Source organism: Stylophora pistillata, chromosome 3 (assembly GCF_964205215.1).
Source record: "Stylophora pistillata chromosome 3, jaStyPist1.2, whole genome shotgun sequence".
In the NCBI taxonomy this organism is placed as follows: domain Eukaryota; kingdom Metazoa; phylum Cnidaria; class Anthozoa; order Scleractinia; family Pocilloporidae; genus Stylophora; species Stylophora pistillata.
This window is the reverse complement of record NC_142521.1, coordinates 45,103,465-45,119,625: the sequence shown is the minus strand read 5'-3', so window position 1 is coordinate 45,119,625 and position 16,161 is coordinate 45,103,465. Positions and strand designations below refer to the sequence as shown.

General features: G+C 37.4%; 1 protein-coding gene and 2 pseudogenes across 2 annotated transcripts; all 3 read right to left on the bottom strand.

The window, feature by feature from the left end:
* Positions 1 to 5,510: 5,510 nt before the first annotated feature.
* LOC148736351 (uncharacterized) lies at positions 5,511 to 9,518 on the bottom strand. 2 transcript variants are annotated; one of them, XM_088755007.1, is made up of 3 exons: positions 9,360 to 9,518; positions 7,516 to 7,727; positions 5,511 to 7,352 (listed from the first exon to the last, which is right to left on the bottom strand). In XM_088755007.1, the coding sequence occupies exon 3, from the start codon at positions 7,315 to 7,317 to the stop codon at positions 6,346 to 6,348; it is 972 nt and encodes a 323-aa protein (XP_088611133.1). In that variant the 5' UTR covers positions 7,318 to 7,352; positions 7,516 to 7,727; positions 9,360 to 9,518; the 3' UTR covers positions 5,511 to 6,345. The 2 variants fall into 2 exon arrangements, with proteins under 2 accessions (XP_088611133.1, XP_088611132.1); XM_088755006.1 differs by lacking the exon at positions 7,516 to 7,727 and having other exon boundaries at positions 9,360 to 9,476.
* LOC148736352 (uncharacterized) lies at positions 7,801 to 8,921 on the bottom strand (annotated as a pseudogene).
* A 5,191-nt stretch (positions 9,519 to 14,709) lies between the features above and the next one.
* LOC148736350 (histamine H2 receptor-like) lies at positions 14,710 to 15,952 on the bottom strand (annotated as a pseudogene).
* Between the last annotated feature and the right edge of the window lie 209 nt (positions 15,953 to 16,161).

The window sequence follows — 16,161 nt, the reverse complement described above, 5'->3', positions numbered from 1 at the left end:
CTTTCGTTTATTTTTTACATCAGATAGATCTCAAATAAGACCTATCACTCTTCTTATTATTATTCTGCCCACGACTCTGTCCTTTTTCGGGAAACCTCGATCGGAAGAGATGAATTCAAAATGTTCCTCTAAGAAATTTTCTAAAATAGCTTAAAATTGTCATTTTGCCTGAGTTTATAAACGAGAGTTGAAAGAGAAAGGTAAATATACAGGCTTCAGAGGACGAATCTTCTACTTCTTAGAATAGAACCATTATGTGAGTAAATATAACACTCGCTTTTTTGTGCTTAAACATTATGAATTAAACAACGGGATATGTCTACCATCACAGGTGACCTGCCTGAAATTCAGTTCATGAAAAATTATACAACTGGAGGTAAATGATGTTCTATCTGATATCAGTTGGTTAACGAACGGTGGTGAAGCTGATAACAACCAATTAAACGGACTTGTTTCTTAGCGTTCGTTCAAAATGGGAAGAGTCGACGTAAAAGCAATTTGATTATTCAGGCGGAAGATATTTAAAGCTGAAACGACATGGACATTAAGTGTTAATTTGCCCTATTATTTTCCTGGCTATGCAAATGGTCAAGTTATTCCCAAACATGATCACGAGCGAAAAACGCGAACGTGAAACGAATTTCACAACTCATGTAAAGAGCTTCTGAGTTATTTTTCTCATCTTGTGCCTTCGGCGATAAAACCTGTCGACAGGTAGCTATAAACGGTTTCCAGTTGAACGAGGGCAAATGTAAGGAGCTACGCATCTCATTTTCAAGATCCTCACCTGACTTTGACCTAATTGTAGTCAATAGTAAGGAGTTAGAGTGCGTTCATAAAGCTAAGATGTTAGGTGTCACCTTCTCTGTTGATCTTAAATGGAACGCGCATGTAGATGAGATAGCAAAGAAAGTCAACAAGCGGCTTTACTTCCTAAGCCAAATAAAGCGCGCCCAAGTTAAGTCTAAGGAGCTCGTTTAAATTCATCTTACACGTATTAGATCTGTTATGGAATACGCATGCGCGCTCTTTCACAGCAGCCTACCTCAATATCTATCAGTTGATTTAGAAAGATGCCAGAAGTGCGCATTACGTATAATTTTTCCTGATAAAGAATATGACGAGGCGCTAGCGTGCACTGGGCTTATCTCGCTGCATGAGCGGGGCAAGAATATTGCCAACAAGCTCTTTTCTAACGTTCCTGTACTAGGTCACAAGCTGCATAAGCTCTTGCCGCCCAGGAATATATCTAGAGTGGACTTAAGAAAAAGTGCGCTTACAGTTATGCTTTAGATTCCGTTATTCTGCTTTTTTCGAAATCGTAAGCCATGGAAACATCAATAGAATCTGATTAAAAATGTTTCAATCCTTTCACACTCCATTTACCTCTTGCTTCCTTCGATGATTTGAATTTCAGCCTTTTTTTCTACATTAGATGGATTGCAATTAAAACCTTATATTCCTCTTAATTTATTCTGGTGACGACTCAAACGCTTTGGAAACCTAGATCATCAAGCAAAAATAAGGACTAGATGATTTTCTGACATTTTTTTAAGGATAGAACATTTTTCCCCAAATGTTAAAGTAATGGCACCAAGACACCCTCCAGTAATACTAGCAGCAATATAGGGCCAGGCGGAAATTTACGCCAAACTCTATCGGCGGAGATGAATTCTAGATCTAAAGCCATAACCCGTACTAGTGTGAAAAACCACTTGTTATTCCAATCGTACTCCCACAGTTCACAATACAAGGTCCCCATGAATTTAATTACCAGGCACAGGCCCAGTTACCGCCCCGAACAAGAGATCAACTACGGCCAGATAGATTATTAAGTAGGTGCTCTTCCTCTGAAGTTAGCACTGCTTCACAAATACAATAATGGTGATGATATTAAGCATAAAAATGGCCAAAAATTCCATGCAGAACACGACAAGCCATGGTATGCAGTGGGAAGAAGGATCAGGCATCCATTCTTCGATGTTCGTTTTATTATAAGTAATGTTGCTCGTACTGGGGGCCGTCGAGTTTCCAACGAAATTTTGTAAGACTTTTTGGGAGATGGCGGACAGATCTGAATAAACTCCATTGGATTAATTTTTAGGACTGCAGTTCAGTGACAGGCACAGAAGCATGAGGTGTTTCGTCCGATTTAGATGTCGCTAAGGTAGTTGCATCATATGAACGTCTGTGAAAAAAATACTTGCGCAATGTCTTGAGCAAAAACTTTTGTAAAAGTAGTTGCTTGTTGATAATGATTTTTTGCAGCTCTTGAGTTGCATTTCGGTTGCGAACATTGCAGCTTCATCATTTCTGTAAAATCTCTTTGATAGAACAAGACATACCTGACCACGCTTTCACTCTCCTTGTCAATTGAATAATTTTCGAAGGCTGTATGTCAAATGACTTCCTTTGTTTACACCACAACGTTATAGTTCGAGTGGTTATTACTGCAAGATGAATTGCAAAGTACTCAATCGAAGGAAAAATTATTAAAAAGAATATTTAAACTGAGAAACTAACTGCAAGAAGGAACACTACAGTTATATTCGCAGCCACTCAAACCAGTTTATATAAATACAAGGTAAGTTGGCATCAGGGAAGACTTGGGGCTCGTCAGCATTAGGTGAAGGAAATAAATCAGTCGGATACTTTATTCTACCATCACGAATATGATAGCTTATAAAGAAAACCCGAAATCAATGGAGCTTATCGCCTGATGAAGACTAGCAGCATGCAGTCGAAACGTGGCGATCCACATCATAAGTGACTATATCGTGAGACAAAAGATAATACAGGGATGGCGCAGTAGTGAGAGCACTCGCCTCCCACCACTGTGGCCCGGTTTCGATTCCCGGACCTATCGTCACGTGTGGGTTGAGTTTGTTTTTGGTTCTCGTCCTTGCTCCGAGGGTTTTTCTCCGGGTTCTCCGGTTTTCCTCCCTCCGCGAAAACCAACATTCCAAATTCCAATTCGATCTGGAAACAGTGGACAAGGAAGAGCCACCATTGCTAAATTATTTATTTATTTTACCACGATGAATAAGCGCAAACTTTTTTACGAAATTAAATCTTAAGAAACTGGTCTGTATTTTACAAATAATACAGGCTGTGGCAGTGGCAAAAACAAGAGCAGGAGGTAGTTAGTCCTGTGTAGGTGTCGCTATCAAAGGTAGTTGCACTGACATGCATATTGCTTCTTGAAAGAATAACCATAAGCACAATGGTTTGTTCTCATTTCCAATCTCAAAGTCTTGAATCAGTACTTGTCTGAGACTGGAAAGGCGCAGCTATGTGATAATTATCTCAACTTCATCAATTCCCTGGAATACTTTTGATAAAATAAAAACTTACCTGACTGCGTATTGTAGTATCGCCACGATACTCTGTTATCACTGTGCTTGGTAATGGATTAACTGTCGATGGTTATATCGTGCATAATTTCCTTCGTTCACGTTCCTATATTAAAGTTTGAAGTGGTCACCACTTCAAAGTATTATTGAAAACTGAATTGAAAAACACCAAACAAGCAAAAAGAGTTGGAGAAAAAATGATCAAACAAACCTCAAGACAGGAGAGAGCAGTCGAATTCCGAGTTAAATAAACCAATCTAGTAAACGCAAGACAATTTTTCAGAATAAAGCTAAAGCACGAGGGTTTCCTGAAAGCGATGGCCCATGTGAAGTAAAGTAGCCGGTCGAGAACTTCTAAAACAGTTCTCTATACAATCCATCACAGTATAGGGAAACTTTGAAAATTGACACATGGCAGGTTCACAGGAAAAGATAAATTACTACCAACTTGAAAAGGATACACATTTTTATACAATCAACGGTGTCTCCTAGGACAGGTTCAAAGACATTTGATATCTAAATACCCTTTGATTGGTTAAATTCATGATAAAACGAAATAAACTCAATTTTTGAAATAATCGACTTCAAGTGAAAAAAATAGTGTTTATTGACAGAGCGGTCTATTTCTGTTGATTAATGAGGAAAGAAAGTGAGGTGAATATCTAAACTTCTTCAATACAGGTGCAAAATGGAGTCTTGTTCTTTTCCAAAACTTTTATTAAGGACGTTGCACCATAGTTAGTAGTCCCCTCTACTTGCACATAGCTGCGAGTGGATACAAATTGTATCTTAGAGTGTTTAAAGTATCTTTCACTTGTGAGAGAGACGAATGTGATGAACGTTTCTCAGGATGATATAAACTTAGGAGTTATACGAATATATTTCGCGCAACAAAATTTTGTTCTGTTGTTATGTAAACCACTTCCACCCCTAGGAGCGATAAGCATCTAATTTTTCCCATCAGTGTCACCCTTAACCAAACATTAAGGTCACGAGAATAAAGGAAATTATCTTATACTCAAAAAGCTCTTGATTGTAAGGCAAATGCTCTTTGTCAACACCACGGGAAATGTGTAGAGAACAGTTCATAACATAATGAAGACATGAATATTTATATCCACGCGCAGCCCTGCGACATCCTCTGTATTCTTTAGGTAAGTTTACTTTAGGGGTTTTTCTACTAGCATTGCAAAAGGGAAGTATTTTTCCAACTCCTAGAGCAATCTAGTCTCAGTTTTTCGCTGTTAATACTCTTCCTATGACAACTTCTGATAATCAGGTATTTTTTTTATTCGAAGAGTTGAACGAGAAGATTTAGGGCAGAATTGCGAACAAACACAACACAAAAAAGGAAAGAAGAGAGTTATGTACGGGTAAAATTTTTCATTTATTGGGCAAACTTTTCGTTTCCTTAGCCGGAATTCGAGGTATTGACGTTTTACTATAGTAAATGTAAGAAGCAAATCCAAGGGAAAACAATTTCGGTTTGATGTAGCGCAAGACTTGAAAAAGGAAGGCCTCTAGTGTGAAAGGCACGGCAGTCTTCAGCTGGGGAAGGTGTCCAGAAGAAAATTTATTCCTCTCCCGAACAACTGTGATTCAGTCTTCGATCGCGAGAAAGCAAAGACTAAAACCGATAAGAGCGCAGCTGAAGAGGAAGGGCAGAGAATGAACAAATAAAAATTAAGGTGACAAGAACTGTCTACTTTTGACCATTTATTCAAATATATGAGATAATTCGCGAAAATGGATATCGTTTTGTCAGCCTCCTAAACTATCAATCACTAACCCGACCATAATAACATTAACATTTAACTAAACAAAAAAAAGTTTATTAAGAGACCGGTTACTGTTTACTAAACAGGTGCGACCAAACTTGCTAAAACCAAATTTCAGTACTAGTTGTGGAATTTCTTTTTTTAATCTACGTTGCATTTTTGCAATGCCTCTATGGCTATGTTTTCTTTTGCTACTTGGCGAATTGTCTACATGTAAATTAGATTTAACATTTTTCTCTAATTCTATACATGGCAATTGTTATCCAGAAATGTGACGTTAATCATTAAAGCTGTTTCAGCTCGGGTGTAAGGTTGGGTTCATCATAACCCTTCTGTGAAAATTTGCGAATGAGCTTCTTTCACATTGAAACAACGACGGTTGACTTTCAACCATTAACGTAGGCATTGTGCAGTCAGTATTTCCAAATATTAAAGAGTAACCTTTAAAAAATATTCAGAATCACAGCTGTCGATGATATCGCATTTTTGGGTTCCCTTAAATTATTTTTTCCTTCTTATGTAACGTCGTTGATAGCAAATCAATGAATGATCGATCAGCGAGATCATCACCCAAAGAAATGAAAGAGTTTTTTATTATTTTTTACTCCTTCTAAATGACTGCATTGTGCTGAAAATGTGCAGATAAACAGCAAAAAACAATACGAAACAAACAAAAATACAAAGGCAAGAAATGAAAAAAAAGATTCAACGAAGTAAAGTTTTAATGCTTCACTCTGTAATAATTCAATATTACAATAATCAGTTTCAGATTCTGTTACAATAGCGGCAGGAGTTCTACATGGAAACAACAGTTTTGAAGTAAAATGATCACTGATCCAGGTAAAGACTTTTAATTGTTTTGTACCCTAGCGTAAAACATTTCCATATAAGCTAGATTAAATTGATTTAATTATTGGAATTACACAGCTTTTTCATCATCACAGCCCAAAGAGTGGATTAACATCTTGTTTTCCGTAACTTTGTTGCTTAGCCTGTCAAAAGATATTTTCTTTGAAATTTAGTATAACATTTCTCAGCATGGACATTCAGTTGACACCATAGACCCGTGTTAACAATATACAGCAGCGTGGACGAATTTTCCTCTTTTGCTTCAAGCATGCTCTTCTTGCCGGTAACTTGAGTGAAATAAGAAAGCGAATAATAACAAACTGACTCTCTTTTTTTAATTTTTATTCTTTCTTTTAACATACAAATTAACGATCTGCAAGTGGAATGTTCGCCCCATTTGAGCGGCGGGGAGCCCTGCGAGATATTATTTGCAATATACCTGTTCTTAATTCTGGCATCCGTATAGCGTAAATTATAGGATTTATCAGCGAGTTTAACAAACAAAATGCAGGCATTGCCATGTTGATATGGAAAAAAGAAATTAAGGAAAGGCCAGAAAGTAACTTAAAATCAAAAACCATCGTAATCCAGAATACCACATGTGGCAGGAAAGTGAACAACGATCCAAAGATGGCAAGAAACAATGTGCTCGTAAGTTTTCTTTCTCTCAGACCGGCTGTACCGTGGTGTTGAGGAAGAAGACCGTGACGAACTTTTATATAAATAGAAACATAGCATACTAATATAACAAAAAGAGGAATAGAAAAATATAACAAGATAATAGGAAACAATTTCAAGCTGAAGCCAAAGCTGTTTAGCAATCTCTGCCATGTAGCCAGCATGACTGCTAGAGCTAACCAAGTGACTGTTATTATCACTCCGAAAACCCTTTTATTAACAAAACGATGCTTGAACGGACGAAATGTTGCGTGTGCTCGTTCTAATGAAATAAAAGCGAGATTAAGAAGTGAGATTGGATACATGGTCTTCCCATAGGCGCGTCCTAATTCTAATAACCAACTGCTATCATGACCAAGCGAAACGTGCTCCCACAGACCACCACAAGACCAGCTCCCCAAGAATTCAATATGCAGAGGCCCAGTAACCGCCCCAACAAAGAAATCGACTATGGCCAGATGGATGATCAAGTAGGTACTCTTCCTCTGTAGCTGACGTTGCTTTACAAATACAATAATGGTGATTGCATTGAGGATCACTATGGCCAAACTTTCAATGCCGAACACGACAAGCCATGGAATGCAGTGGCAGGCAGGAACCGTTATCAAATCTTCGCTGTTCGTTTTCTTATAAGCAATGCTGCTTGTGTTTGTAGCCATTGAGTTTCCACTGAATATTTACTTCACGAAACCACCTATCAATAAAGAGAAATTGTTATTTTTAATAATTTTTATTATCGGTGAATGATGCATTGTTTTTTGGCCTGGTACATTTTTGTAAAGGTTGTTTACTTTTTTTCCTGAATTAAAAGGACGGAAGAAAATAATTTCTGAAGGACAAATATTTCTCAGTTTTACCTAAAGTATCTACTCTTCCTTTGTAGCTGACGCTGCTTTACAAATACAATAATGGTGGTGATATCAAGAATGAATATGGCCAGACATTCGATGCCAAGCACAATAGGCCATGGATGCAGCAGAAAGTAGGAAGCGGCATTCAATCGTCGCTGTTCTTTTTGTTATTTGTAAAGTTGCTTGTAATGGTAGCCATCAAGTTTTTGAAGTTTTTCCTATATAAACGTCATATAAATGAAGTTTGATCAAAAACGATTTCTTAAAGCACAAGCAAGCGAACTTTAACGTTAAGAACCCACGTTTCGGCGTCACCATGACACCCTTCTCAAGGCAAAGTGAATAAATAATGCGAAGATTTGATTTCTATGGTCTCTACAAATTAGCATAATAGCACAGGATCACAAATCTTTAAAGTGAATACCCTTACGCGAATCGAGTCCGTCTGCACGTTTAGGGATGGTTTAAGTTTTCTTATCAAAAGCATCTCCTTAATTAGGCAATAAAATTTGTTAGAACATTTAGTAAGCACGTGAAATTGTTCTGAAAGACAATGTGGTACGTTCGAGTTATGTTCGCTAAAATAATGTTTACAAATTGAAGACGATTTTTGTTTGTGTCCACCAACGCGGTCGTGGAGGTGGCCGCGAGTGTAACCAACATATCCTGCATCGTACAGGTTACATTGAAATTTGTAAACTAGACATTGTTGTTTAACAGTGGCTGGCTTGACCTCTCGAACTTTAAGGTCTTCGTTGAGTTTTCTACTGATGAACGCGGGCTGTATTGTGGTCTTGATTTTTGCGCTGAGGTCTGTGAGACGTTTTTTTCACTACGTTAGGAGAGATCTGATCTTCAAATGGTATGATAACTCGGATGGGGGGTGTAGTCGTGTCGGTTGATGGAATGTGCTGCTGGTCTGCTACCTTGGAATCTACGAATTGCTTGACAGCCAGATTTAATAAGTGCCTTGGGTACTTAAGCTTTAAGAATACAGTCTCAGGCCGATTGCATTCTTGTGAGAAGTACGACCAGTCGGAAGATGTGCGGTGAGCTCGACCTAACATGGTGGTAATTAGACTGCGCTTATACCGATTATCCACGTGGCTCTGGTAGTGGAGTAAAAGGCCCGTATTAGTTGGTTTTACGTAGACCTTGGTCTTGATTCTGGGAGCTAAGTTTAACAGTTTGACACCGATGAAAGGAGGCGAGGTATTCCGTTCCACCTCCATAGTAAACTTTGCTGATGGGTGGCAGTGGTTTAGGGTGTCAAGAAGAATTCCGGCTGATGCTTTATCAGGCATAACGGTAAAGGTCATCCACATATCGTCGATAACAGGAGGGCAATTTGCCATCTTGATCAAGTTTATCTTCAACCTACTCAGTTTTCTTGCCGTGTGTTTTAGTAAACAACGATTCTAGTATGCTGAATCTACAACGCAGATTCGTACATGCAAGAAATGCATTCGTTTTTCGCTTCTGAGCAGAAAATTTGCAATTCTTTGAGTAAAGATTCGGTCTTGAAATATATCTTGGCCGTTTTTGCCTTGCCCTTTATTTCTAGTTTCCAAGTAAACCCAACACAGTTGTAGTAGAGTCAAAAAGAAATACGGTCATTCATGATTTCTTAATATATATTAAAAGAGACATATCATTTAGGAATCTTTAATTTCACCCCAAAAGCTTTCAGTCTTTTTTATGTGAAATGAATTAGGCCATTTGCCACATGCATAAACTAATAAACAAGGCGTGAGTGACTTTCAGAACGGTCATTCATGATTTCTTAACACGATTTACATGAGGTAAAATATCTTGGATTTTATTAGTTTAGTTACTCTTAAATTACTCACATCAGGTGAACACTGGACGATTTTCAAGTTTTGTTTTTGTTACCCACAGCAGCACTCAAGGACCCTCAAATAACATTTGGAGCTGTTAAAGGAAGAACTGACTTCGGTCAAGCTTGGCTACCTCAACTGTAATTCTGTCGAAATCCTTCATTTTATAGGGTTTTCCTACGAAATACGTGATGGCCAATTTGAATAAATAAATAGAACAGCTGGAAAGGTAGATGACAAGTAAAATGCGTCAATATATCAAATGACTTTATACTTAACAGGTGCAGACCAAATTTTATTTGCCCACTTTCTTTCCAAAAATATTCTCAAACTACCTTACAGTGGCCGTTTTGTTTGGAGGGAACGAGTTTCTTTCAAGGCTTGCTTTAGATTCCATGATTCTTCTCTTTATGAAACCGTAAACCATGGAAACATCAACGGAATCAGATAACAGGAACTTTTCCATTCCCTCATATTCCAGCTACCTCGCGCTTCCTTCTACGATTTGACTTTCGGTTATTTTTTACATCAGATAGAACTCAAATAAAACCTATCACTCTTCTTAGTATTATTCTGCCCACGGCTCTGTCCTTTTTCGGGAAACCTTGATCGGCAGAGATGAATTCAAAATGTTCCTCTAAGAAATTTCCTAAAATAGCTTAAAATTGTCATTTTGCCTGAAATTAAAAACGAGAGTTGAAAGAGAAAGGTAAATATACAGGCTTCAGAGGACGAATCTTCTACTTCTTAGAATAGAACCATTATGTGAGTAAATATAACGCTCGCCTTTTTGCACTCAAACATTATGTATTAAACAACGGGATATGTCTACCATCACAGGTGACCTGCCTGAAATTCAGTTTATGAAAAAATATACAACTGGAGGTAAATGATGTTCTTTCTGATATCAGTTGGTAAACGAAAGGTCGTGAAGCCGATAATAACAAATTAAACGGACTTGTTTCTTAGCGTTCCTTCAGAAAGGTAAGAGTCGACATAAAAGCAATTTGATTATTCAGGGGGGAGATATTTAAAGCTGAAACGACATGAACATTAGGTGTTAATTTGCCCTATTATTTTCCTGGTTATGTAAATGGTCAAGTTATTCCCAAACATGACCACGAGCGAAAAACGCGAACGTGAAACGAATTTCACAACTCATGTTAAGAGTTTCTGAGTTATTTTTCTCATCTTGTCCCTTCGGCCATAAAACCTGTTCAAGTAGGTACGCATGGGATCCTATCTAATGTCTACTCACAGAATACAAGATCTCTGTTTGATCCATGCACGTTGCACTAAGCAACGATAATCACTTCGCTCTGTTACATCCTTAGTCTTGGGTACTTCATGAAAAAAAATTTTCCCAAACCTCTTTCGTCTTTAGCTCGGATAAGGAAAATTTCTGTGGACGTTCTGACGATGACAGGGCAGGCGCATTTTGCTTATGCTAGATTTGAATCACGAAAGGATTAAATTTTGATGTTCACTTCCACATTATATAGGTGTTCGTCGTGTAGAGCTAACAAAAGTGAGAAAAGAAACAATCGCGACTTTGGCTAGCGTTCGCTTATCATCGGGTATCCGTTTAAAATGGGGTTTGCTTGATCAAATGTTCAAGTTTTACCATAGATCAAGTATTAACGCGGAGAGTTATTTCAGCTTCGCTCCTTTGATTTACAAATTAGGTTTAGTCAGAACTTCGTTTGACAGAGCATACCAGAACAATTATTCCTGGGTTGGTTTTCATCTGGATGTCAAGAAACTTATTTTCTTGCTACGGAAAAATTGTTTTCCATCTTGGGTCATAGACAAAATCATTTACAGGTATCTAGCGAAGAAAAAGAATCCTCCTACTAGGCAGAACGCCTCTTCTAACTCCGGTAAACCTACTGCGCACTATTATAAACTTCCCTATGTTGGTCGGTTTTCGAACATTGCTCAGACTAAGTTCAGACAACTACTCAAACGTTATTGTAGAGCTGATTTAGATATTAAGTTAGTCTTTAGTACGTTTAAACTCAGAAACATGTTCAGTGTGAAAGATTCAGTACCGCTAGGTCTACGTTCGCGTGTCATATATAAATTTTCATGTGCTGGCTGTAATGTCAGTTATATTGGTGAGACCACTCGCCACATTTGTACACGAGTTCGTGAGCACCTCTTGTCGGACAAAACTTCGCATATTTACAAGCACCTGCAATCATCAATGGCCTGTCTTGACTCTTGTGATACTGAATGTTTCACGATCTTAGATTCTGCCGCTTCAAAATACCAAATTAAGATCAAAGAGGCATTGCATATTAAGTGGGAAAAACCTATCCTTAATCAGCAATTGAAACATCTAGAATTGTCTCTTTCCTTTTAATTATGTTGTTCCTTGGTCTTTTAATTTATTTTTATTATTATTACATTTATTTATTTTTTTTATTTATCTATTTATTTTTTGATCTAGTCAAGCGCGCGCTATTTACATCTTTCGCCTTTTTAACATTCAAATGTAACGTAAGCCCTGACACGTAGTTTGTAATGTACCTTAATTTAAATTCAAATGTAGAACAGTTAAATGCTCATTTGCAACTGAAGATGACATGAGAATGTCGAAACATGTCTTGTAAATTTAAACTCAAAGTTGTTGTTTCTTTTTTGAGAGAAATAGAATGTTCATTTCGTCGATGGCAAATTTATTAATGGAGACAGAATTGTGTCAATTTCGGAACTTGTCATTTAGCAGACAATTTGGAATTTTTATTAGTTTATTTTATTATTCAAAATAAAAAGAGTTTTTCATCATTAGATGAAAGCGGTCTTCTGTGACTGCTGTAATTCGATCCTTGATTTCCTTCTTCGACAGACGATTATTTTTCGCATTAGCCGTATTTCTGAATTCATACGACACCTGTAATGATTTTTTTTTTAAAAACACAAAGGTAACTGTCGGAGAAAAAAAAAAAATAAAAAACGATGACATTTAGTTCAATGAAGTTTGAAATGCTGACCTCCTTATCCAAAATCGCTTCGTAAATGATTTATGAAACAACATCAAAGGACAAAATTAAAATTCATGCTGGCAAAAGAATCGTAACCATCTAATTACCCGTCGGTACAGAGACTGGAATCATCAGTCTTCTGTTAAACAACAGCTACTACCCTTTTCTTAAAAATGTTTTCCCGAAAAGCCGGTTATGCTGAAAAGAGACACATAAATAGTAGTCGTTATTCTTTATATCGAAGAAAGCACTAGACGATTAACTTGTGTACCTGGTGTCTTTTTTTTTTTTTTTTTTTTTTGCGCTTTAGAGCGATGAAAGTCAAAGCAAAGAAAACAGGCAACAAAGTAAGAGCACTCCAAAATAAAAAGGAGTATTGAAAGAAGAAAATATACAGTCTTTAGATGACGAATACGAAATGATTGCCTTTCTTTGCGCCCAAACACCATGCAATTAACATCGGAATATATTAACTGCCCCAGGTGACTTGTCTCAATTCAGTTTTAACTGATATTAGGTGGTACACGAAACCGTTAGGCCGACGATAATCAATTGAACGGACTGTTTCTTATCGCTCGTTTAAAGTGGGAAGAATAGGCGCGAAAGCAACTCGATAATTCTAGAGGGAGATATCTGCACCTATTTTTTTCAACTGAGACAACACGGACAATTAGTGCTAATTTGTCCGATTATTTTCCCTGCTGGTTATGTAAATAGTCAAGTTAATCCCACACATGATCACTCACTCCTTGTCTTTTGTGAGTAGAAAAGGGGAACGTGAAGATAACATCAAAACTCATCGTTAAGACTTTCTGTGCTTTTTTCCCATCTCAGTCCCTATAGCGATAAAACCTTTTCAAGTAAGCAGAGTAGCAGACACGCGTGGGATCCTTGTCTGATGATTCTTAATACAGAATGTCTGTTGCATCCAGGTTTTAGTAAACAAAGATAAAAGTTTCGCTCTTTTACATCCCCAGTCATAGTTAGTATTGCCGTAGGAACTTCATAAAGTATTGCTTTCTACCCAAAATTTCCCGCGAGCGCGCCTTTGACAGCGTATCGACAAAGGAAAATTACGCGCAAATACAGTTGGAGACAACGTAAGTGCGTGTCGCTTTTGTCATTTTGTAGCTCAACATATCTTTATCGGCGTCGCGGTGAATTTAGCTCTCGTAAGCCGTACACTGCAAAATTTGCTAGCGTCAACTGAACACGATTTTAAAACAGTGAAGCGTTTGTAAACAACGAGAGAAAATCCACTCCTAAAACTCTTGGAGTTCGTGCTAAACAAAATTTCAGAGTCAATAAAGGACTGAATTACGGGTACATGAACGCAATTTACTAAGGTTGACTAAAAGCCTCCCAAGGGTAAAGTGTTGTTTGCTTACAAGGGAGAAATTAACAAGTGCACACATTTTTAAAAGTTCTGCTTGATAATTCCTTGCTTTTTCGGTTACCAGCTGTTTCGTACCTACGGTCGTTTCGTACTCAGTTATTTCGTACCCATCGATGTCTCTTTGTACCTACTCAGTTTAGTCGTTTCGTACCCGTACCAATAACGTGTGTTTTCCTTGTTAAGTACCAGCATAGTGAAAGTGAAAATAGAATATACGAATAAACGAGAATAAAACAATTTATTTCCGTTAATGCCGAAGGAAGGAAAAAAACAACGCAGTAACACTAGCTATTTAAATCGTTTTTTCTTAAGTGTAAGCAATACGTTGTTCTATAAATAGAGTAAGAAAGATTGCAAGTTTGAGCTTAGTAAAGAAAAATATCATACTAACTTTGCGCTATGCAATAATTTAGTGTTTTGTTTAAGAAGTTGACAAGCACACACAAAAAGATCTTGCTTGTATCTTACTTGTTTCACTCTACTAACTTGTCGTACCCAACAATCCGCGATATCTGTATTTCAGATGAATGCACATTAGGATAGATACGAATCGATTAAAATAACCAACTTGCTGTTCATCATTTATATTAATGATAGTGCGCTGGATCCGTGTTGTACCCCTCGTTGTTTTTCTCTCAGTTTTGTATAAATGACTTGGGGATTTTCATTCAAGTGAGACTAAACTCAGAACATGTTTAACGACAAAGAAAAATTTTAAAAGTGATAATGAAAACTACAGCTTTGCAGATTCTTTAAATCGCTAAACCATGTTGTATATTGCATTTACAGTTTTGGATCAAAGCTATTCTGAGAAGAATGAAGGGAAGTGTCGACAAAGACCCGGTTGTTTGAAGGTTGGGTAACGCTATCCACTGGATAAAACTCTATCTAGGAGATAGCACAGTACGTTGTGTTATTACTGGATAGCGATTTATCGATTGGATAGCGTTCTCCGCCCTTTATTCAACCGGACTCTAAACTAAAGATTACGAAGTGGATATTCGGCGTGATTACGCTGGTCTTGGGGCGTGCTGCAGAATATCATTTTCGATATACCTGCCCTAAATTCTGGCATCCGCACTGCATAGAGTATAGGATTTATTAGCGAGTTGGCCAAGAATAATGTTAGTGTGGTGATGGAAATTTGAAAAATTGTGGGCCATTTTAGAAAGGCCATGACATGAAATGTAATCGTACTTTCCCAAATAAATATTGGTAGAAAAGTTAATAATGATGCACAGGTGACAAGAAACAATGTACTCGTCAGCTTTCTTTCCCTCCGACCGGCTGCACTATGGTGTTGAGGACGACGACTACAATGAACTTTGATATAATGGAAATGTAACATACACAAATGAAAACGAGAAGAATGAAATAAGAAGAAAAAACCCAGATGTATCTAAACAGCCAATCGGTTAATCCTTCTATTGCACCCTTGCATATTGTTGACAAATAAATAAAAGCGATAATCAATCCGTAAACCCATATCTTGCTAAAACGATGATTGAAAGGGCGATATGTTGCGTGTGCTCGTTCCAACGAAATGAAACTGAGACTAACAAGAGATGCAACGGAGAAAAAAGGACCTATTGTTAGACTTATTCTGAAATAAGTTACGTCATAACTTTCCAGTTCTCCGTGACACCAAACCATGCATAAATGAATCTGCATCAGCCCTGAGACTGCTCCGACTAACAAGTCAACTATGGTCAGATTTATGATCAAATATTTACTCCGGCGTTGTAGCCTCTGCTGCTTGACAAATACAGTACTCGTGACGATGTTAAGGATGGCTATGGCCAGACATTCAGTGCTGAGCACAACAAGCCATGGAATACAGGTAGAAGATGGACGCGACCACTGGTGCACTTGAGAAATGCTGCTGGAATTGGTAGCCATTAAGTTCTACTGGATTTGGTTTGCTGAAAGCCAAATAATCTTAACACAAATGAAAATGAAATAGAGTTTGCAAAGCCCAGAAAGTAACAGCATTAATCCGGAAAGGGACAATGACTACCGTTCATGATCTTTCAATTTGCCACAGACCGTAAGTGACTTACCTTTGCCTTTTAGTAGCTTTCTTTGTACTGTTTGTGAAACTGTAGAGAATTCCAGTTTTTATGACGATCAAAAGAAGACATGAAAAAGGCAGAAATCAAAATTTGATATAAAATACAAAATTGGAAGATATCGCGTTACAAATAGTCGTAGGACGGACTGGACATGGGAAATACTTTACTGAGTGTGAAGTATTGGTAGAAAAACAGAAAAATTAATTTCTTAGTGAAATTACAAATTAAGAAGAATCACATTTTCAACGAATTATCAAAAGGTGAAAAATAAATATGTTTCAAGTCATAGAGTGTAAGTCATTGTCAAAATAATTGAGCGTCCTCTTTTTAATTACCCAAAATAAATTAAATGCAGCTTG